Below are 24,453 nucleotides of genomic sequence, written 5' to 3'. Positions count from 1 at the left end.
TCACCTGTATGTGTATAAAAAATAATTTTACATTGAATAAATGTAAATGTACCTTATGGGTTTCAAAAAAATTATTTTTCCAAAAATATATTGCATAAAATCGCATTTCAAAGTCCAGTAGCGGTTGATGACTTTTGGTTGTGTGGAATATTTTGGAACAAATTGGCCCAAAAGAAGGCGTCTGGTCTCGGAGCGGGGCACGTACCCACAATTAGTTTCGTGTTTCTTGCCGCACGCCAGTGGTTCCCTATGATTATGGCGTAGGCGCCCACTTTGAGGTTGGCGAGAGTGCCAGTCGCTGCCGGCCATGGCTACCATAATTATTTCTCGGTTCTGGATCGAATTCGCGGTGAACGACCACCGGGGTCAAGAAGAAGGGACACCTCGAACATTTTTCTTCCCACCCATCTAGAGATCCAGAGTTTTCCTTAAAATGTATGTGCAAGCGCTAGTAGCATAGCTAGTTGCGATGCGGCTTCCCAAATTGCTTCTTTTTTTCTTCCTCGCCCGAGGCGTCGCTATTTTTAGACGTCGATAAAAAATGATCTTCGCTCGGTCTTGCAAGGACTCCAGAGTCAACATTCTCTCGGAGCGAACTCGTAAATTCCTCATAACGACCTGCCGTTCATGCCTTATCGCCAATAATACGATATCATCGCTTTAGCGCTGATGTGCAATTTTAGTTTATTTTTTATAGCCCGATTCTCTTTACTGCCCTCTTTGATGGCATCGTAAAGATGTAGGACAGTCCCAATGCGGTTGGTAAGAGAGCCGCGTTTATAAAACCACTGCACTGCTTGTAAATGCAATCTAACTTCAAAGAATAATATCTAATGTAAAGAAAACAAAGCTGAGTTCGTTGAGCTTTTGATTCATACAATTAAGTAAAGAGAGAACAACCCACAAAATGCGTGTACTTCTGATAGACTGAGTATCAAGTGTAATTTGTGGCAATTTTTTCTCTGTACCATCTTCATTTTGGACGTAATCTCCGTTCGTGCGCTGAGGTGTAATTATAGCCGTACTGACCACAAAGTGCAACGACTTGTCCAAAAGGAAGAGTGTCAATCTAATAATAATACTCCATGAAAGGCGAATACATCATTTTTAAGCCTGGACGACTCAACTGTTTACCGATCGCCAGAGTCGCATAAACTAAAGGAGGTATCGTATTAGTTTAGGAGATCGGAATTAGTGATTAATATGTCCTAGGATGTTTATTTTTATACAGGTTGATCCAATTCGAGTTTCATATGATAGCAACACTGTAAATCAGGCGTTCGTTTGCAATATCATATTGTTCAATTATTCTACAGAAATAACAATTTGGTACGAACTTTGTATCTAAATTTACAGTAAGATTGTGATCAATTTCATCGTCCTACTAAGCGAACAATTCGCAATGTAGTGAAAACATTTGAAGAGACTAGAAGAATTGGGGATAGGGTAAGGCATGTGCATCATCGTGGTGCCCGTTCAGCATAGAATATTGCTGCTGCAGGTGAAAGTGTGGCTGAAGACCTAGAATTGTCTATGTATGGAGCATTTTGCAACAGGAAGAGGAAAGCGGCTGCTTTCTATATCTACTCCGTCTGTCGATGGTCGGTGGTTCTACTTGATTTCAGTTCGTACGAACTCAGTGAGTGCAAGTTGAAAAGCTTTGGCTTAAGTTCTTGCTGATGTATCCGTTTTTATGCACATGGCCAACCCGAGGAAGGCTTAGTGCTCGCCACGGTCAATTACGACGAACTGGAAGTATGCACGTTTAAACATGTTGCAACCGCATCTGGACAGATTTGGGGCGTTATTAAATATTTGAACAAGTGTGATATCTGTCTTTTTGTTAAAGTGCTGTCCTTTGTTATATGGTAATAACACATTCATAAAATCTCCAATGGCTATTGGGCTTTTATCCATACTAATCCCTTAAAATTTGGCTGCATAAGAATGACACTTGCAGTCGACGTAATCACGATAAGCTTTTCGATCTGTTTTTCGAACTGCTCGGCTTTGTAATTTCCAATGTACGCTGATGCATTTACAGGTGGTAGTGGTGAACCCTGTAATTATATATGTATATTAGATCGAAAAGTTGAAATCATATCATTTTACTAGTAAAAATATTTATCTACTGATGAAAATGTATTCCGATATGATTTCACTGAAATTACATATTTAAAAAAATATTTTTGTGTTAGATTCGAGCCTGTTTTTATGAGATTTTCTTTAAGGGATAACCCAAAATTTTCATTTTAGTTTTAGATTTAGTTTTAGATAACGTCATTTTAGTTTTTTTAATATTTTTATTTTACCCCATTGTCACATTGTTTTGAAGATTTATAATTAATAAATATTCATGTATCATTTGAAATTCACTAGATGTAAAGATGTTCAAAATACTAAATAATAGTACTAAATTCTAAGTAAATGCTAATTTACGATTAACGTCTATTTTTATATTCCAGAAACGGTGAACCATAGAATTCTACTGGAGGAATACGAGCAAGAGTCCAAGCGCGAAGAAAAGTTGAAAGACATAGCCGCATCGTTGACTAGACCCCGAGAAAGGAGCGTCACTAACAGAGAGCCATCTTGCGAGCTACCTACAAAGGAAGACACTCCCGTCATTGCAGCCGACGACATAGATGGCAATATGCCTGATAAATATGTATGTATTTATTACTCTCTAATATTTATTACTTCCCTTTGTCCTTGTACTAATGATTTTATTTTACAGATGCGCGGAGATCCAGATGGATGTGTTCGGGGAAGTGCCGCTAGAGTTGAACTACCAGCTGAAGAGCTATTGAGGATGCGTAAAGGATGGCTCGTTCGAGGTACAGCTAGACATTGGTTCGTTTTACGCGGAGCTGCTTTGCTATATTATAGAGATCCAAGGGCTGAAGACTGTGGCATTTTGGATGGAGTGATTGACTTGAGTGGAGTTGCAGCCGTTTGTGATGCACCAGCCGCAAGACCATATGGATTTCTCATCAAGGTATTGTAGCATCATATTCATAAATTAACAAGTCATTCCAATATTTATTTATTATATTTTTTAGACGTGGGACAATAGGCAACATATACTGTCTGCGGTAAGACCAAACATCAGAACCGAATGGATGACGGCGATTCGTCGCACAGCTGGACTGTCAGATCCTCCAACGGTCGAATGCTCTGATAAAATGTATCCAGAAAAGTCAGTCATTTTAGAAAGACAAGACAGTGTACCCAGTTCGGAATCTGCTATCATACCACTATCGCCTAATATTCCACTCACTCCAATGACGTCAAGATCTATCATGTTCTCTTCGGATGAAGAATATAAAACTGCTTCGGAAGGCGGAAGAAGAGATAGCGTCGATTGGGGCGATACCATCTCTCATCTACCACCGTCGCCAATCTTGAACCGAAATCCCATCTCGCGAGTCAAAGACAAGGTGAAGTCCCGCAATATACAAAACTCTTCTCCTTCGTCTCCTCAGTCTGATGAAACAACGCCTTCCGATATAGAAGATCCCGAGAGTCCCCAAGAGCGATCGCTAATAATCGACCCGACCAAACACAAAGATAAATCCCGCAAGTATGATCTTATGAGAAAATCACCGTCTTATAACTTAACGAACGATAAGCAACTCATTGAAAACGAAGATTTGAGAAATAGACTCAAAGTTGCACAGAACGATTTGAACTCAGCTGAGAAGGAACTGTTGCGCTTGAGACAAGTAAAGACTGAGTATATACTGAAAGAAAAGAAAATCGACGAGCTGTCTTCTCTGCTCCAAAAAACTGAAGAAGAGTTGAACAGGAGGACGAAAGAAGCAGAAAACCTGGAAATGCTGAAGAAGTTGTTCAATCAAGATAAATATTTATGGGAAAGGAAAATATCAGAAACAGAGACTTTCTTGAAAGAATCTACGGAACATTGCGAGCTACTCAATAGACAACTAATCAAAGGACAAGAAACTATTGTATGCTTACAAGCAGAACTAACGCAATTAAGCGAAAGATTAACAAAGAGCGTGCAAGAGAACGAATCGCTTTTCTCGAGAGTCAAAGAATTAGAAGGAAGGTGCAGTAGTGTATCTCTTTCTAGGAGCAAGGGTAGAAGCGTTGAATCTTTGAGAGACTTAGCCAATATTAACCTCGACCAAACTCTTGAATCGATGAACAAAGATCAAATAATCGAAGAGTATGATGAATTAAAGAGCAGATTTGAAAAGGCAATACAAGAAATTAAAACAATGAAGCGGGAACTCAAAGAATCTCACAGTCTTTACGACGAATTGGAACTGAGGAACTATAGTCTTCAGAGAGATAAGATGATCACGGAAACGAATAATGATTCGCAAATTAATATGATGGCCGACCGAATTCAAGATTTGACGCAAAAGTTATTAGCTTCGGATAAGCAAGTGAGATCGTTGAAACACAAGCTTCAAAAGTCTGAAGCTCGCGATAAAAGGAGAAGCTTGTCGTTGAAAGGCAGAGAGTCGTTCTCAATAGGCAAAGAAGTCGAGGAGAAATTGACGGAGCTGGAGAATAAGATAACGACGATAGAGACGGGTAAATTATCCGGTGCGCCTGTTATTAAGTCTCCGTCGAAACCTCCGTCGCCTACGAAAGAAAAATCTCCAACTAAAGATTCAGAAAGTAAATCGTTGAAAAGGATGTCTGCAAGATTAAGAAGAAAATCTCTGGACAGCGCAACCAGTTCAGAACCGATGAAATTATTAATTAGACTCAGTTCGCTAGAAACTAAAGTAGGCAATGCGCTCGATACCAAGAAAGATCTAACTACTTCATGCGAATCATTGATTCAAACAGTCAGTGAGAGTCCTGTCGGAAGCGAGAACGCCGATTCTTCTACAACTCCACATAAACATTTATTAGATAGGCTACAAAGTCTAGAAAATGTGGTGATTTCTTCAAGGAATAAAGTCAGCGAATGTTTGTGTCAAGTTACGACAATAAGAGCAGCGAGAAATCGTAGATCGCCATCGCCTGTTTTGGATAGGAAAGCTTTCAGTCTGAAATCAATTGAAAGATGCCTTTCGGATGTGAGCAAAACTTTACAAGAATGCACCGATAAGTGTGTTTTGCCTTTTGATAGTATATACGAAGGCTGTTCTGACGATACAGTGCTTAACGTTGTACATCAATTGGAACAACAGCTGAGGTCGAAGCTCTTAGATATCAACAAGAAGAAATGTAAGTTGTTGGAAGCCGGCGAGTTGAATCAAAGGAAGAATTTAGAGTTTTTAGCTGAGAAACTAGCTTATGAAGCAGTTTTGATAGGCAGAATCAACGATGCTATAGCGAACGCCAACGGCAACGATATCGTCAAACGCTTGATCAAATCAGAAGTGGAAGAAACTAGTCAATTGGTTGTTTCTTTACAATCAAAAATAAACGGTTCGCAGATCAAAAGGCAGACACTCTTCAAAACCTCCATGGATTACCTAGCTAGAATCTTATCTAGGAAAATCAACCTTGTAAATAGTTCAATAGACAAATCATTACATCAGTCACAAAATATATATCAGTTAAGGGAAATAGAATTACTGAAAACATCACAAAAGGAATTAAACACTAGCATTAATCAATACAAATCGGAGAAACTTGTTGATTTAACCAAAGCATTAATCTTAGAAGCTCTAACTTTCCAAACTGATACAGGATTATCGTTCGATCAACGCAGGGCGAAGCTGGAGAATATCAGGATACAAGAAGCTTGGAGGAAGGCTCAAGACGTGGTCAATACTGAATTGATAAATTCGGAGATTTCTCACGTGTTCATGCGTTGCGCACAAATATATGAGAACCAATTGGATGAAGAGCAAAAGGGAAGGTTCACATTAGTGGCTAGTCAGCAAGCGACGCTAGAAAAATGGTTCCAGATCGCTCATCAAAGGCTAACGCATGAAATGAAAGAAGCCATCTCTGACATATCAGCGTGCTATCAAGATTGTCTTTCAACAGTACGAATGAGACCACCGACTAAAGAAGAACGATCTTCTTTAGACAGTCAACAATTGTTGCATCAATTAGCTGATATCATCGCTCACAAAGCTTTGATAGACGCCAAGATTTATTTATGCACGGGAGGTTATGAAGATGCTTCGCAAAGTACTGATAGCGAAAAGTCAACGCAAGAGAGAAGTATATGGGAAAAGGATTCAGAGAACGTCGTCGCTTCTTTAGACAGTGATCCCACACAAGAAGCCGAATTTATTTATCTCTTCCAGCACTTCTCGAATGAATGTAGGGCGTTATTTGCAGAAGAGTATTCTGATAACAAAGATGATCTTTTAAAGATAACCGATTTGTTGAATCAAGTGGCGCTCATCATCAAACATTTGCATCTACAAATGAACATCGATGACGTGGACGCCATTCAGGACCAGGCACAATTGGGATCTGAGAATTGTAATCAGATTCATGGCATTATTGAATTGTGCGAATCTTTAAAAAAGAACGTGGAATCGTTGTCGAGTCATATACCTTGTCAAAGCTGTCTGAGGCTTCAAAGCGCTCTTAACAAGTAAAGTTAACGATGATCTAAATATTTAAAATGTATTTCATTGAATTTATTTTACAATATTTTTATTTTAGGCTTAGAGAAGAGCACGATGAGACAATGACCGCCTTGAAATTGGAGCAGGATCGTGTCGTTGAAGGAAAACGCACTAGTGAGCTTGCAAGGGCACGAGCAAGGGCTGCCGAAGAGCTTGTAGCTTCTCTGCAACAACAACACCGAGTGGCTCAACGTTTAGCACAATGCAATGAAAACGAAGCGACTTCTTTGAGACAACAAGTAATTTATTAAACATATTACTTATTGCTTTAATTACGTCGTAGTATAAGATAAAATAACTCGATTTATATTTTAGTATTTTTCTATATTTGTTAGATATTGTCAATTATTTTTAAAACATTTATTTTTTGTTAACAGTATTCGGATCATAAGAAAGAATGCCAAAACCGTCAATCACAATACGAACAAGAGCAATCTAAGTTGCTAGATCATGCAAAAAATCTTGAGAAGAGAATGAAAACGCAGGATATAGAATATTCTCAGCAGATTGAACAGTTAAGGTTAGCTTACCATAAGCAGACGAGCGCAGATCCACAAGTCGAAACGATACGTCAGCGATATCAAAAGGAAATAGAACAGTTGAGGGCACTATGTGAAAAGGGACTGCTCGCTATGGAGAATTCTCATCGTCGTGTAATACAAGAGCTCGAAGATAAGCATAGAGTTGAACGTGAGCAATTGAGGTTAGATATTCATTAATATATTCTATATAATATATTGTATTTTATAAAATCTAAATGTAAATTTAATGTGTTAACAGGGTTGATAAAGAACAAGCGCTAGCTGAAGAAACGCAAGCGACTCTAGCAGCTTTAGATGCTATGCGGAAAGCTCATGAAAATGAAGTTCAAAAGGAAGTTACAAAGTTCAAGAAAGAGTACACTACAAGAATCCAGTATAATTCTGATTCAAATACACAACAACATGCACGACACCAGTATGTGCTACATTTTTAAGTGCCAATACATGTGGTAAAATTTAAATAAATGTATGAAGTTTTTGTTATAGAGAGGAAATGGAAGAAATAAAACATGAAATTTTATCACTGTCCGAAAAGTACTCCGTAAAGTGTGTTGAATCGGCGGCTTTAGAAGAGAAACTATCTCAGCTGACGCAGCAGTTGAAAGAAGCTCATATGCAACTTGATGCTAGGTATATAATATTTTTTTTATCATTACTTGCTTATCTTCACCATGTTATACTTATGAATATAATATACTAATAGCTATTTATATTTCAGGAATAAACAACTACGGATGCACGTGCCGGAATTGAACGAGTACACCAGTTTGGATTCAATTTCATTAGTTGGATTGAGAGACTCATCTCCTGTGAGTAATCATATATTTTAATCTGAATACTTATGGTGTAATTTCATACAACTTATAAATACATTCTATCTTAACTTTATCGATGATACGATTGAATCTTTCAAGCGATTTGTTCATCTCAGTCGAATCACCGATTATGGGAATTGAAAATTATATTTGCATGCTTCAAATTACATTATAAATCTATCTTTCTCTTTTAACTATAATACATCAATGCTTCTCTCCAAGATTTTCATGAAAATCATAAAAATAATAACATCATCGGCTTGTTTTATTATCAATAATTTCTTGAGCTTGCAAATCTGAGAGAATCATTGTCTTTGGTATCATGTCAAGTGTCGATGTAAATAGAGCTCGATATTATTATACTAATAGCATGGGCAAGGGACGGAAGGACTTTCTGCACAGAATGCCCATTTATTGGATCACGTCAGACAACTGGCGTCCGTGTCTCAAAAATCTCTATCAACAGGTAAAAACAATCAACATTAATCTTCATCTATCACTGTTAACAAAAGAGGTTTTGGAAGCTTTAACGATCACCTTTGTTTTGCAATTTACTAATGTTTATGTATTTATTTATGTTATTTTTAATGGTGTTAATCGTTGACATTCACAGTATGTATAATTTTATGGTTAACATGTCCTAACTTAATATGCTTACATCACAGTTTAACGTGGCTGAATTGATGTCAATTAATTTTGAGTGGCTGATTCACTATATATGTATAATTTCATTGAATGAATGATGGAATCAGAATAAGCTGAAATAAAACACTATGACTGTATATATTATAATTTGAATGATGATTAAAAATGTTTTCAGCAATCTGTTCCATTAACATATGGTTGTTTTAAAATGAACAATTTTATTACAATATTAAAACGGTTAAGATTAATAATAATAGAAAAACTCAATTTCATATATTGTATATTCATGAATGTTTAGGATGTGATTAATATGTTTTAAAATTAATTATGTACTATTGGTAATTTTTTGGGAGTATTAAATCAATGGGTATAATAAGCTTTTAGACATTTGAAAATATAAAATTATTTAAAATTATTTGCAAAATATTTTGTGTAACCCCAGTACCACCTTTATACAAGAAAAATATTACACAAACTAAATACATTCTATAAGTCAATTAATTATTAATAAATACTTCATAACATTTCATTTTAATTTAAATATTGGACATATCTTTGTTTGATGAAAACATACGTTATAGTAAGATTGAAACTATGTTTTGTGCAGTCAAAAACCTATAGAAAATTTAATAAGCTTATTTATTTGTATTTTTTATGTGTTTGACACAATTTTTCTTGTCACAAATCTGCATTTAAAATAACGTACTTCTTAAACCTGATTTTTTAAAAAGTAAATGAAATATATGAAAAGACTTTTTGAATATATTATTTGGTATTGATTCTAGCCCCTAAGGGTATTAAGTATGCTATTTTTATTTTTCGTCGTTAGGATTTCTATCAGAATATTAAAAAATCAGAAGCTCTTAACCTAACAAAAAATATTATTTAATTTCAAGCAGTTTAATATATTTTCTTAATGATTTTTTTTTCAACTAATTATTGCATGTTCGATATGAGCTAAACCAATTGCATTAAAAATCATAAATTTCTTAACAACGAAATCGAAAAATATTTCATATGCAGCTCATTAAATTGCGAGATTTTTTAATTCTTGGAATGAAAGAGAATGGAAGATAAAATCCAGTGCCAAAACAAGCAATACAACAAGCTTTCTAATATAAGATACCAACGTCTTTTTTGGGCAATGTCTCGTACATATTTTTTAACTAAATTTACTGCTACCTAAAAAAAGTTTATTAAAAAGAATAGATAGATACCAAAAAAACGAGATCTCACTTGAAAAACTATACCAAAAAACAGCGTATAGTTTTAATAATAAATTAAAATACCTTATCTGTGTCATACAACAAATAAAAACTTCTACAGTGATATTGTCAGACATTAATCATAACCATTTTGTTTGTATTGTTCAATATAAATTGACCATTATTCTATAAACAGCCATTTTAGTATTTGTCCTTTGCACTTTTGTTAACTTGTATGTATTGCATAATTAAAATAATAGTATATAATAAACGTTACGCTAAAATATTCACCTATCTATTTCAGAAAACACGGTCGAACCTGTTGACTCTGGAACCAGCAAAATCCGTAGTTCGCAAAACCAAGATTCAGTTTGCAAAGACAGAAAGCACAAGAAACCTTCGGCTGTCTCCAGTGCAGGTATTTATTTATTTAATTATTTTAACTTTACCATTGCAAGATGACAGACGTTAATTCAATGCGTTATAACAAGGTAAATATAATTAACAACTACTAAGTAAGTTGTGAGACACCAGACTGAAAGCAAAATTGTAATTATTTTTCGAGATATGTGCATTAAAATAAATACTTAAGGTATGTCATTTCAGCTTTTTCCAGGAGAAGGGGGTAAAAGTTGGCCAGTCAATGGTCGTTTTTTCAATATTTCCATCTCATTAAGATTCATAGTATTTTATTAAATGACATACATTTTTCTGGGCAAATTCAAGGATTAGAACCCACGTCAAAAGCAATAAAATCGAGCTGTCGCCGTCACAGTAGAAACGCTCAGTTATCCCGTATTCATATTACGACTTTTTATAACAATATGAGAATCAAATGAACCATATCTAAACCGAATTTTGACCAATAGGAGAGCGCAAAAAACAATTATCACTTCTCAGAAGTTGAAAATCCACGTCAAAAGTAATAAAATCGTGCCGTCGCCGTTACCGAGCGTTCCCACTGCAACGACGCTGACACGATTTTATTGCTTTTGACGTGAATTTTTGACTTCTGAGAAGTGATAATTGTTTTTCGCCCCCCTATTGACCAAAATTCGGTTTAAATATACTTTGACCAATACTCTCATATCAGAAGTACGTAGTAAAATCGGTAAGAATAGCTATTACATTTTTAAAGCAGTGTTATATCGAAGTGCAGACAAACTTACTTCTTCTTCCTCTTATTTTCCCGTAAAGTTCTAAAACTATAATTAGTTTTAGAACTTTGAGTAGGTCAAGTTGGGTTTGGTTAATTCGTATAGGCTAGGTTTAGCATATAATTTCACATGCGTGTATTAGTTAAATTATATTTTCACATGTAGAAATATATATCTACTGATGAAAATGTATTTGAACTTCACTAGTGAAAATAAAATTTTACTGAAAATAGAAACATTCACTGTAACATTTGTATATCGCATGTAAATAAATAAAGTATGTAAATGTATATATCACCATGATATTCATCCGTGAGATTAGGAAAATCTAGGAAGACATAATCTGAATATAATTACATAATAATCATCTAATCTAATCTCCCAGACACGATAAAAATTGAAAAATACTAGAATCCATACAGAATTTGAATCCGGGTCTTTAAGGTTTTAATTACCTACATCTATTGTGCGAGTATATTACTATATTTATATTTCTAGATTATTCTTAGATCCTGTATAATATATTTATAATCAATAATATTTTTTTTCTATACTTTATACTCTCATGTTTTATTAATGTTTTTTTTTATTTTTAGAACTGAAAGGATTCCTAAGTGCTCCTCGTTGTTCAGCATCGTTGGCGCGTGTCTCTATCTCTCCCCTCGCTGGGATAGTAGCTGAGCGCAAGAAACGGTTCGAGCTTTAGCGTCCGAAAGAAAATCATTTTCACCGTAAAGAGATGAAAACTGGCCAAAGTGATTTATTCTTTAAATTATATATATATATATAATAAATTTATATATTGTATACGTACATAACCAGTATAAAGTTACATGTACTCTTTAAGGTGTTTAAATGTATTTTTTGTTTCACAATTTAGTGTAATTAATAAGTTTTATATACATATTATATATTATTGCATGGTTTTTATCATTTTTATTATTGGAAATAGGTTTGATCACTTGTGTTACCAAATAATACCGCCTTTAGCTTTAAGTTGTATGTTTTTTATAATCTAACCATCAGCACGCTCCCTTAGGTTTAACAAGATCCGAACAATTTACAAGCTCTCTTTACAATATTCATCACATACATCCACTCGGGGCATTATTTATATTTCACCACCATTTGTGTGTTATCACCTATAAAAATATTTCAGATATGCATATAATAATAATATATTATGAATTTCGAGTAGTACAATAATATTACATTGAAAAAATTGTTATTTTTTATGACGGGTTTTATCGTTTTTATTCTTATAGAAGTTTAGCCTTACCTTAGTGTTACGCCCAATACATTTTTTACTCCAAAAAATATTTGTATTTACTCAGATTTATATAGTCACATTGTTGTGTATAGATTATTCACATTGTTAATGCGTATTAAATATATTTCAAGAATTAATGTATTATTTCTATTTAAAGGACACCGTTCACGTTACATTGTAATTTGACTAATTTTTACAAAACCATATGTATTGAATATGATTGTGTACATAGTTTTTATTTTATATGTATTGTATAGATGCAAATAGTATAACATTATTTGTGTTTTAACAAATGTGTGCGCGTGTGTCCGAAATTCTTTATTAAAATATTAATTTGATTTTTTTGTATTATTATCGTATGTCACATTATGCCTGTATATTGTATATGTACACCATTTTGTTTATGGGCAATTATGGTATTTTTTAATAAAGGAAAGTCTTAAAATATAATATTGTTTTATTGCGAAAACAATCTTGAAACATCAACATTACTTTTTCTCCCTAAAGGTAATTCAGTTCTCTGCTTTACCGACCCAGTCGCTGAAAATAAATTTTCCAGAGTTTGCCAAGCTGTGTCAGCCTACATATATATTTAATTTTTCATATGTGTAATACAACAAATTCATTTATTTTAATAATTAAATGAATAAATGTTTCTTTCATATTTAAATAAAGTATTTTCATGTAATAAATTATCATGAAACACTACATAAAAGATAAAAAGGTATAATATAGTTCAAATCAAGAGTTTTCTATCAATATATCATTTTAGTCATAGCCCCACTGCAATAGACACAGCAGTTAGTGGCTAAGAACTTAATAAAAAAGAGTCATTAAACACTGATAAATTTTAATATTAGTAATTTCTCTCTCTCTAATAACAGCAATATATGATATATTGTATAATTATTGCTAAAATAAACTTAAACTCATAATTAAATAAATTTTATTTTTGCTTCACATATTGAGAACTACCCTTATTTTGAAGGGTTGCTTTTAGAGGTTATCTTTGGGTGCAATTGTATTAACATCTTCTTATATTTTGCATTAAAATGATTCGAATAATATCTATAAACTTGTTAATAGTGCTCACTATCACATATCACAGTGAAACGTTTGCAAATAAAGAAAAATCACACGTTGTTTTCAGTTTTCCAGAATATCAATATAAGGAAACGGCCAAGAATGTAAATATGCAATGTTGTAGAACACTGATAGTTGTGTATTTGTATATTTACGTGTAATCATTTCAGGAAATGACCTTTAGAGAATTTGAGTCTGCTTGTGAGCAGAGCAGGATGTGTTCTCAAGCGAGCGGAATCTCAGGTGTTCGGTGCGTCAGAGAATGTATTTCACCATCATGCTACCGTGAAATATATCAAATGGATCAGGTTTGTAAGCTAAAATATGATTAAGTCAATACAATGATTACAATAAATTGTTTTTATTGTAGTTGGAAGAAGGCGAAATAGATGTTCGGTTACATTCGTTCAAAGGCTGTTTCATACAAAAATCTGGGCGACATAAGAATTAGTGCTGTATTTAAATTAAGCATATATATTAAAATGCAATTCATTCAATTGAGTTTAATACAATATTTAACATTATATAAATTATCTGATTCTTAAGACTGTGTAATGTTTATTGCATCTGTTGACCATTGTTTGTACGAATATTTAATTTTCATTGCTTAATTTCAATATTGTGACATAATATATTAACCGTTTTTTATAAAATAAATAAGTAACCTATAGCTTAACTTTTTTATTGGCAAAATCTTATTTGTTATATTTATATTATGCTTCATTTTTTAAAACGTAAATACTATATACAAATGCGTCGCTGCTATCGATAGTGTTATATATTAAATGTTCATTAAGTTCAGTACACTAGTAAATTTCATACTATTTGTAAATGTAGGCAAGATGAAGCACATTTTTCACAAAATAATTATTACAAAAAACTGATTGCTTTACGATTGTATTATTTACTTCACTGAAGTACAATTTATTCGATAGAGAATCAATGGTTGAGAGTTATATAAAATATTAAAAAAAGTATAACATATTTTTCGAAATATTTTAGGCGCTCTATCCTTTACGATCCACCCCTAATTGTCCTTTTAGAGGAGAAGTGCGAAGCACCGATTTTTTCTTTGTCGTCGATTCGGCATGGCTTAACGTTATCTTAGGGAATTGATATTTCACTAATAAGTAATTATGATAAAATAAAATAAATTTAGAGGGTATGCATATCAGATTTCATAAAAAAATATTTTTCCTTGTATAAGGGACACATTTATATAAGAATTAAAAAAATAGAAAATATATTATTTATTCTTTTGAAATGTATTTATTAAGGTAATATTCAATATTTAAAATTAAAAATATATTTTAATTCAATATAAATATGTAGTTACATATTAATTAAATTTTTTTTTATACTAATTACATTATGATTGAAAAATAACTATATCAATTAATGAATATTACGTATTATCATAAAAACAATTTCTTTAAAAAAAATTTTTAGTACTTGTTAGCTAGGATTTTTATTGTTAAAGACATGATTTTAAATTGCAAATAAATTCCCCATTTATTTTTTTTCCCCGAGCGCATATTTGTTATTTATTTTCTATTAGAATATTACTTGTCAGTAATTGTAGTATTATGGCCAAGAACGTTAAAGTTTGACAGCTGGCTGTCAGCAAGCGAAATGTCGCAAATTCATTCCGCTGACCTTTTGGATTTTGAAGAGTACACGGGTGCGCAGCTAGACCTAGGCACTCCTCCGTCGGTGGATCCGCCCCCCGAGCAGCCCCCAGGTGACCGACTTTTCATTTGCGTCATTCATTGCCACGTACGCCCATCCTCAACGACATAAATTTGCTTTCAGATAACAAAAATCACAACTTTTGGACGATCGAATACTATCAAAAGTACTTTGACGTCAATACCGACGACGTTCTACAGAGAATATCGTCTTCGATCATTCCGAAGAGAGCTTCGATCTCGTACTTTGACCAAGTTATTAGGACCAAGCCGGACTTATACGGACCCTTTTGGATATCGACCACTCTTGTAAATTTTAATGTTACGTATACATCACTGTTGCCTTCTAATTAAAACATATTGATAATTACAGATATTTACGATTGCCATAAGCGGAAACATTGCAAGTTATCTGCAAAACTCAACCCCGAGTTTCATTTGGAAGTATGATTTCCACCTGGTTTCTTACGCGGCTACGGCTATTATGTGTTACACGTGGATCGTGCCTATATTGCTATGGGGTATTTTAAAATGGACATCAAACGAAAGTTCTCTAGAAGCAGTCGATGAAGATGTACGTATTTTATTAATTTATATTATTTATTAACAATAACTTAATTTATTCTTTTTTAGAATAAGTCTTCGCCGAGTATGATATCACTATTCTGCATTTATGGCTATTCCTTATTCATCTTCATTCCGGTATCGATTTTGTTGATGATTCAAGTGTTTTGGTTGCAATGGTTGATCGTTACGATGGCAGCTCTACTTTCAGGACTCGTTTTAATTTATATCTTGTTACCAGCTTTGAGAAAATCCAAGTATTTTGTCATCGTCAGTGTGTGTATATTAGCGTTCCATTTCTTACTCGCCGCCGGATTCATGCTATACTTTTTCCATTCATCGGCTCATGGTGCAATTGTACCTACTGTTGTGCCGTCTGTTGCACCTGTTAACTTAACGGTCAATAACACTATCGTCGCTAGTCATAAATCTTAAATGTTTTAAATCTATATTTGATGTTATTTGCATATTATTATTGTTAAAGTAATGAGACTCGATGTTTATTGTATCATCTTAAGTGTATTTATAAAGTAATAAGCCAAATATTGGCACAAATCCATGTCCATGTACGAGTTAATAAACGTTTCATTCCAATTAACCTATTTTATTACATGCATATATACAACTATATTTATTTAATGATCGCTTATGTAGAAGTTTTTAAAGCGTTTCTCCCAATCATCATCAGTTTCGTATGATTGATTCATCTGTAATGCTGTGGCACGATTTTCCGGTAAGAAGAATTTGTGTAAGTCATTAAGAGATTTCTCTATAAAAATACAATCAATTAATACAGAATTAAATTAGACATATTATGTTAATAAAAAGATATTTACTAAGAATGTTAAGCTTCAGTTCCTTTGACATTTTCTTAGAAAGGAGAATGTACATTTGTAAATGCTCTTCGTAATCACCAAGCTGCATGAGAGACTCTACGTTCTTGAACATTTGCATGTTCAATATTATAATCCCAGCCCTCAACGTTATGTTAAATCTTCCAATCACATTCATACCTAAAAATGAATATAAAAATCAGATAAAAAAGCAATTGTGAATTTAAATCAGATTTATTTGAATTGTATTTACCCTTCAAACTCGAATAATGTGTTTCGTAAAGTTCGGCACATCTACGCAGACAAAGGCAGAGACACTGTTTGAATTTTATCGAACAGAAGCATCTATAAAACAATATAAAACATCAAATCTATGTGTAACGCATGAACTAACATATAAATATTGGCTAAATTCATTTACTAACTGTTTTATTTGTAATATTTTATAGATATCTACACATTAAGATCCTGAGGCATGCAACAAAAACATGCTAACTGATATTTTTCAAAACTGTTTTTTAATGAATACTATTTTTATAATATGACTAGAAAATGTACAGCAATTGAAGAACATGTTAACTGCACGTGAGCAAGATATAAATAAAAAATACGACATTTTAAAGACACTTTCTCAAATTGACGTTCTTATTATATTACTGAAAAATCGATCTCAGTTAGATCAACGCTAAATAAAAAGAAAATTTTAAGTACTCTTCGAAATTATATATTAAAAATTAAGCAAAACTTTTTAGTACTCCGTTGATTTTTTAATTCATGTATGATTCAATAAAAATATACATACTTGTGTTCCTCGTGACTTTGCGACCAATTGATTTCACGTCGATTGCATTGCTGATAAAAATCCATCAGGTTTTGAGTCATTATAAATAGTGCTTCCATATGCTCTACATCGATATAATGCTGCGACCATATTTCAATATTATTACACAACAATTGTAATAAGCAGCTATCTGTAAAAATAATAAATCTATTAATATTCTTCTATAGTTGTCATATATTATCATATAGATATAGTAGTGATTTCTCTGTGCGTCAGTATATATATATATATTAACAAAAATTACCTTCAGTATACAAAGTAGCTCCATCGCGGTAATCCAGTTTCAAATTTCCACTCGGAAGGTTTATACACATCAATTTCAAGAATAAGTCGCACTTCTCCAACGCGTGCATGATACTCGTGATATCTTCAATGTTCATAGCGTGAGGTTTTAGTAGAAGAACCGCCTTCATAAATTTATACACCTTTTCGTAGATGACATTCGGAGTTGTAACATTCTTGATTAAAGAGAATACCAAGTGACACATGGAAGTCAATAATCCGACGTATAAATGAGAGCTTCCCTGTAGATAAAAACAATAATTAAGTTAATCAATATGTATAAAATAGTGCTTTAAGTAAAACCGTGATCGTTTTTAATTAACCAACATTAAATTGAATACAAATATTTCCCTTAAAAAGTAGAATTATACTGTTCAAGTTTTCTGACACAACATCACATAAATCCATTCTTGTATAAAACTATAATATTAGTGTTTTCCAAATTATTTTGCATTATTTTAATAGATTATACACAGTACATAATTTATTAATATAGGGGTTGAGTTTATTGCTCTACATTATAATGATGCTTCATACTATTTTGCATTTACAATTTTCTTATGACTAAGTGTTGACGTTGAACATATAAACATAAGGAAATATTGAATCCAAAGCACATTTAGTCCAAGAACCACATTGCCGTTAAAAAATAGTATATAGCATTATATATCTATAAAAAAAATCCAGCTATATAATTGACTTACGCAGTTTTGGATAAAAGTATAATCAATCAATCAAAGTAGAGTTTACTGAACCAACTGTAAAAATTTGACTTTTCTACTGTGAAACTCTATTCTTTAATGAAACAATTAGTGTACTACAAAGTGATAGATACTATGTGTCACAACTAGGGATTCCAATCCCGGGATCCCGAATCCCGGGATCCCGGACGATTTTCAATACCCGATGAGTCCCGGGATTATAAAACATAATCCCGAATTTTTCGGATTGGTTGATTTATCAAGCACAATCGAATTATTATCGACAACATCGTTATATTTCGTGTACAAACTTGCGCGAGTTGCACGTGTCATCTGTGAATCTTTGAGGCTGTGAGTCTGAACGTGCTTTTTCAGCAGCAGGCTGCTTAGGAACCAAAATCAGATCAAGGCTAAATGATAAAACACTTGATGCTTTGATGTTACTTCGTGAGTTTTATTCAAAATAATGTTTTCAATTAATTGTGTATGAATGTACATAATATGTACATACATTGTCAAAAGCTCATTTTTTTCTTCTCAAATAAATATATAAGACCTTCCCTTTTTTATTTTTATTATAATATTTTCTATTTTAAGTCCAAGACTAAAATTATACGTACTTTATACATTGTACGTTATAAAAAACAGATGTAAAAATATATTGTATTATTCATTTTAAATTATTTTTATCGATAAAATAACATGAAAAATATCCCGGGACTGGTCCCGGGATCCCGGGATCGACTAATTGCAATACCGAAATCCCGGGATCAAAATTTTGGCCCGGGATTGGAATCCCTAGTCACAACACAATCTATAATTTAAAAATCGTTTAAATTTTCAACTTTATCATCGTTGTTAATTTGAGTGCCACTCAACTTTTTCATAGGTGAATCAAACTTTGCTTATTTTTCAATGTAAAAAAAAACAATAACATTTTTAAATATAAAGCAATCATTTTTATTTATTCATATTGTAACAAGAATATAACTGTTTCCATTTTTGTGTATATTTTAATAAATCATAAAAGCTATGGTACCTCACGACAGTAAGGACTGACAGCTAATATTATAAATAATATATGTTTTTTGATAATAGAGTGTGTACACATTATATTTTTGCTTGTGGTGTGCCGCATAATACTGGGAAGAGCTTTGGTGTGCCATGGGTGAGAAAAGATTGCGGAGCACTGATCTAGAGTGCAAAACTCAGTTTAAATAAATTAGATATATTCTATGTATAATAAGCAATTGCAGTAGAATTTGATAATAATCTTATTTTTGTGACAAAGATCTAACTATAAATACAATACAATAAAACCAAATAAGTTTATTTTTTTAAATAAAATCGACAATATGTAACAAAGAAAAACTATGTAGACCCTTAAATTTAGGTATCATATTTCACATTTATATATCAAACATATATGATTATGATATGTTCTTTAAAAAATCAATTGGGTTTATACAGGTGTGAGTCACATAAATAAGATGAATTAAATTAATGAATACATACAATTTGACCAATTTTTTGGCATATATTGGTAAAGATGGTCAAGATGTCCAATTCGTGCACTTCATCGTCCAGTGCGTAGTTACAGAACGATTTCATCATATGCAATAATCTTGGCATTCCAGTTATTCTTTTCTGCTGTAGCAATACATCGGCAAAGCCTTTAACATTGTCGCAAAGTGCACCCATGACCGCCAAGACTCTTCTAACCTCAACTGCTTGTTCATTTTCATACCAACAACTGCAATAAAAGTTTTAATTAATAAACATAATGATTAAGATTAGAATTAGGTAAAGTAAATTATTATACCTTTGGTCGAACAAATGACATTCAGTCATCAACGGATGCTTCTTGCTTGAATACTGAAAGTGGTCTTTGCTCACATCTTGGGGAGTGCAAAGCGAAGCTTTCACTGTCAATTCAGTCAGATTCTTATAAAGATTTAATAAAAGTTGGTTGGATACGAATATGATCTGTAAAAATAGATTTTGATTCATTATTTATACTTCGTCAAAGATAAGATTATTAACGTTTATTATATTTTTTTTAGATATTGTCATTTTAATATGATGATTCTTTGATTAAATATTTTTAACTTGATTATATAGTACAAAACATATCGAATTCAATTAAAAATCTTGAGATTTAGGGTATATAATAATGAATTTTAATTGCATTGTCACAAGTAGCTTTATAAAATTGCTAATTCAGTGGAATTGAATTATGCTGAAAACAAACAATTGTTACTAATATAACAAATACATCACTATAACAACAAAAATGATGACTTGTGATAACATTTTTAATAAAATTAATTTTTATATTTAATTCAATATGTTCTATGCATAAAAAATCAATTTTAATGATTTTTTTGCTATTTTAGTTACGCATGACTGCTAATAACTAAGAATTATAAATAGTTTAGAGCTATACTACGGAACCGGAAGTCAAGTTAGTTAATTTAATTTATCATATTATCCAATAGTCATATAAAATGTATTGCTTTGTTAAAGCGTGTATTGCTTTGTTAAAGTGTTGAATACTGCGCATATTATTGTAGCAATGTTGAAAATGTAAGTTTACTTATAATCAAGAGCCTAAGGCCGGTTTCACACATGCCGGATGGATTCGCCGGCCCGGTGCTGGGCAAATCCATCCGGCACGTGTGAAACCAGCCTAAAACATATCTTTAAAGCAATTAAACATATACATACATGTATCACATTATCCAATATTTAGGCAAAAAAGCAGTCAAACAATATAAACATTTAAGAAACATCTTTTTCTACAAAAAATGTAATCTATCTTAGCCCAATAATCTAGATCCAAAAAAATTAATTTGTCCCTTCAATACATTGCATGAATCATATTATCGAGTATTCATTATTGAAAATCAATTAGTTTTATATAAAATTACAATATCTTAATCTTTATAAAGAAACATTAACGATATAAAAAGGTAAAACATATTTAAATTATCGAACACATCTAATTGAAACACTCAATCTAGATAGACTAAAATAATACAAGTAGCAAGTCAAATCCGATATTACTCATTGATGGGTTTAAATATAGATTTATAAAAAAAAAACATATTAAATAAATAAATTTGTTATCATTCTTAGGACAGAAATATCAATTATAATATATTTACCTGAGTAAAATGATAAATATAATTATCGAACGTCAGTTTTTCTCCTGGAACTGCCATCAACGTTCTTAAATCAGGATAGATTGACCTCAACGTCATGGACTTCTTGCCTATTCTGCAATTGACCCAAGCGCCGATACTTTTCAGCATTCTCTTCCTAGCTAATAAATATGCAAAGTTTTCATTCTGCGTTGATGGTTTACTGATTTTAAACGGCACTTCATGCGTCGAAGAGATGAATATAGATGAGTCGATGGCAAATTTCAAGGGAAAAGCTGCGGATTTAATGATAAATTAATTTATATCATATTAATACAGTATATATTATTTTAACATGAGTATTTTGCATACGATTTTGTTTAGGGTGCGGCATACATCGCATCCTTAGTGGTCTTTTTTTATAACAGCTCATTGCTTTGTATAGCAAAGAAGATGAAGCTGGTTCTTGTTTTCTGACTTGGACGTTTTTAAGTCGTTGACTGAAATCATTAAAACAATATTGTAAATATATTTATAATGTGCTTTGTATGCTTTGGTAAATAATGATTATTTTATCTATGAAATATGCTATGATTCCTTCATTTAAATATTGAATCAAATTATCTACCAAAACATCATCTTAAATCTTACCCAAATCTTCTCGATTCACGTTGATCAATTATGATCTCTCCATTGTTGTTCTAAATTAAAATAAAACATTACATTACTAGTGTAAGCTTAATTGTTTAAATATTATAATTTTTGTATGTATAATGTGGGTTAGTAATAAGTCATATAAATACATATAATTTCATACCAAATCTTTTTGAGCGACCCTCAGCACCATCATCTCTGTTTCCATTGTTTTTACGTGGTTTTTCAAAAACGAAGCTTCTCCATCTGTACTCGCAATCCTGTCCATGATCGCATCAGTTTCAATTCTCAGTTTCTCGTTCTCAATCTTCAATCCTTCCAACTCCTTAAGCAACGTTTGCATTTTAGCACTAGAAGCGTATATCGCCTTGTTTTTACTCTCGTTTGGAGCTGTTACGATATTATGGCGTTTGATACGATTCACTACTGCAAATCTATTTTCTTTAGCTGATTCGTCGATAAAAGGATTCATATTATTTAACGATTCAGCAATTGAATCAACAATGGATGTTGATGGTTGTGGGTCGACTTGACTGGGTATTGAAATCAGCTCCTTTTCAGCCATTTCGCATGCTCGAGAAGCCATAATCAAAAAGTTTTCATCAGGTTCTGTTTCCCAATCATCTGTAAATAGAAACATTCAATTAAATGTATTAATAATTTATGCTGTTATCTTGTTAAGAAATAATATATTTGGAAAAGAGAAAGGGAAAGTAAATTAAAACAATAAGGATGCTTATCTTGAACTGGGGTTTTCGAGAAACCTATAAGATAAGCTACTGATAAAGGGTAAGTACAGATTTGTATATTACTGTTGATTTATCCAATAAATTTTAAAATCTTCAAATATAAATCTAAGCAAATGCGCCCTTGTTTTTTTAGGAAAAGTTTAAATACACTGGAATTTTAAGTAATGAATAATAAATGAAAAACAAGAAAATTGTACTGTTCAAATGGCGGCGGATTTTTTTTATAAATATTTTTTATAGCATAAATATAAAATTTATAAATGTCAAAATTAAATCTGTTTCTTGCGATTTTTTAAAATAGTTATAGAATTATAAATGTATGTCTGTCTATATCAGGTGTTTTCAACTTTTCGAACCCCAAAAAATGCAAATATAATCTTTATTTATTATTTATAGTACACAATAACAATCTTAAATGTATCCAAAGTATTTAAAACACAAGTGAAGCAGAAAAATCATTAAAAAAACGACCAGCGGGCTATTTCGTTGCTGGGGAATATAGTTAAGATAATTTAAAAATGTTTATTATTAAGTCTAAAACTAAATTTAACTTTAGTTTATGTCAATGAAAGAGCAACGCATGTTACAACTCAACCCTAATGTACATATCAAGCATTAAAAATTAAATTATTATGTGTACACATGACCGCCCAAATGTATAGAACTATATTTACATATATATTGTTAGTAAATACATAATTTTATTATAAATAAAATGAAAATTTTACCTCTGCTGCTCAGCAAAATCTTCCTCGTTAGTTTTTTCTGGTCCTTCTCAGCCTTCTTTATAGTGGCCAAGGTAAAATGCTTGGAAAACATGATGTTAATTGAAGAACAAGACCACACACAAAAACTGTTCACACTAAATAGTCCACTTTCACAATCCGTGGGTTAACAAAGCTCAGGAGGCACTAGGTCTTCATAGGAGCGAAGACGCGGACAGAATGCGCTTTTCTTATAGCGCAGCGAGGCCCTCGAAGACCTAGTAACCCCCACTCCTGCGCTGGGCGTAAGAGTGGGGGTTACTATATCATTAGCGCTTTGCAGATTTTGCGGTTGGCTTAGTTAACCGAATCAAAAAAAGTAAGAAATATAATTAGATATATAAAATAAACATATTGATATATTGCCACAAAAAAATATTTAAGAACCGCTGCTTTACGATCAATAGCTTAATTTAAATTATTTTACAAATACACATATTAGGGTTTTCTATTATTTTTTGTATAAAAGACTGGATGGATTTCGGATTTACTTAAACACTACCTCCAGGAAAATGATGTTCCTTGTTTTTAACATTTAATTTATTTCATTGATGAATGTATATGTCATAATTGGTCATTGAAAATAAGTCTGAAGGACTTATTTTCTTATGAGCTGCACCATCCCGAAAATTACCATGTCATCTTAGAAGCTGTGTTTCGCGTGAGTTTTTATTTTCCTCATCATATATTCTTAACTGTGTATTAATGCTTTTTATAATAAAGCAATTACTGCACCTGTTTTTTCTATCCTATTATTGACACTGTTTTTCTCCCATTTTCAATACAGCTTTCTGGAATAATTTTTGAAATGACTAGGAAATCATTTTTGTGCCAAAAACCTAAAATAATCATAGCGCATTTATCCTAATTAAAAATCTTGATTTTTACAAAACTTATTTTTTAAAACGAAGATGGCATATACAAAATGATTATCTGTAC

The 24,453-nt window shown here is 32.2% G+C and overlaps 4 protein-coding genes across 8 annotated transcripts in view; 3 read left to right on the top strand and 1 right to left on the bottom strand.

Annotated features, from left to right (window-relative positions):
- The window catches only part of osp (myosin phosphatase Rho interacting protein outspread), a 312,881-nt gene extending 300,222 nt beyond the window's left edge, over positions 1–12,659 (top strand). Inside the window, exons 8-18 of one of the 4 annotated variants that reach the window (XM_088186721.1) lie at positions 2,466–2,668; positions 2,738–2,998; positions 3,063–6,544; positions 6,616–6,817; positions 6,956–7,281; positions 7,359–7,535; positions 7,607–7,750; positions 7,839–7,929; positions 8,305–8,401; positions 10,090–10,203; positions 11,539–12,659. In XM_088186721.1, the coding sequence (XP_088042847.1) occupies positions 2,466–2,668; positions 2,738–2,998; positions 3,063–6,544; positions 6,616–6,817; positions 6,956–7,281; positions 7,359–7,535; positions 7,607–7,750; positions 7,839–7,929; positions 8,305–8,401; positions 10,090–10,203; positions 11,539–11,648 (5,207 nt within the window). In that variant the 3' untranslated portion in view covers positions 11,649–12,659. Of the gene's footprint in view, positions 1–2,465; positions 2,669–2,737; positions 2,999–3,062; positions 6,545–6,615; positions 6,818–6,955; positions 7,282–7,358; positions 7,536–7,594; positions 7,751–7,838; positions 7,930–8,304; positions 8,402–10,089; positions 10,204–11,538 lie in introns of all 4 variants that reach the window. The other 3 variants (XM_088186720.1, XM_088186723.1, XM_088186722.1) reach the window with 3 other exon arrangements.
- A 512-nt stretch (positions 12,660–13,171) lies between these two features.
- Positions 13,172–14,185, top strand: LOC148235223 (uncharacterized). The gene is made up of 3 exons (XM_088185841.1): positions 13,172–13,399; positions 13,466–13,603; positions 13,666–14,185. The coding sequence occupies exons 1-3, from the start codon at positions 13,265–13,267 to the stop codon at positions 13,744–13,746; spliced, it is 354 nt and encodes a 117-aa protein (XP_088041967.1). The 5' UTR covers positions 13,172–13,264; the 3' UTR covers positions 13,747–14,185.
- A 702-nt stretch (positions 14,186–14,887) lies between these two features.
- LOC148235222 (protein YIPF2) lies at positions 14,888–16,141 on the top strand. Its single transcript, XM_088185706.1, has 4 exons — positions 14,888–15,036; positions 15,108–15,292; positions 15,357–15,557; positions 15,617–16,141. The coding sequence occupies exons 1-4, from the start codon at positions 14,928–14,930 to the stop codon at positions 15,980–15,982; spliced, it is 861 nt and encodes a 286-aa protein (XP_088041832.1). The 5' UTR covers positions 14,888–14,927; the 3' UTR covers positions 15,983–16,141.
- LOC148235221 (uncharacterized) lies at positions 16,047–23,696 on the bottom strand. Of its 2 annotated transcripts, XM_088185704.1 has the most exons (12): positions 23,479–23,696; positions 22,165–22,625; positions 21,999–22,048; positions 21,720–21,847; positions 21,372–21,643; positions 20,027–20,190; positions 19,720–19,957; positions 17,466–17,745; positions 17,183–17,351; positions 16,634–16,725; positions 16,384–16,560; positions 16,047–16,316 (listed from the first exon to the last, which is right to left on the bottom strand). In XM_088185704.1, the coding sequence occupies exons 1-12, from the start codon at positions 23,567–23,569 to the stop codon at positions 16,183–16,185; spliced, it is 2,256 nt and encodes a 751-aa protein (XP_088041830.1). In that variant the 5' UTR covers positions 23,570–23,696; the 3' UTR covers positions 16,047–16,182. The 2 variants fall into 2 exon arrangements, with proteins under 2 accessions (XP_088041830.1, XP_088041831.1); XM_088185705.1 differs by lacking the exons at positions 16,047–16,316; positions 16,384–16,560; positions 16,634–16,725; positions 17,183–17,351; positions 17,466–17,745 and adding an exon at positions 19,141–19,398.
- Positions 23,697–24,453: the final 757 nt, after the last annotated feature.

Source organism: Plectrocnemia conspersa, unplaced genomic scaffold (assembly GCF_051122295.1).
Source record: "Plectrocnemia conspersa isolate PC_06_02 unplaced genomic scaffold, ASM5112229v1 ptg000005l, whole genome shotgun sequence".
Taxonomy (NCBI): domain Eukaryota; kingdom Metazoa; phylum Arthropoda; class Insecta; order Trichoptera; family Polycentropodidae; genus Plectrocnemia; species Plectrocnemia conspersa.
This window is presented reverse-complemented; position numbering and strand designations above follow the sequence as displayed.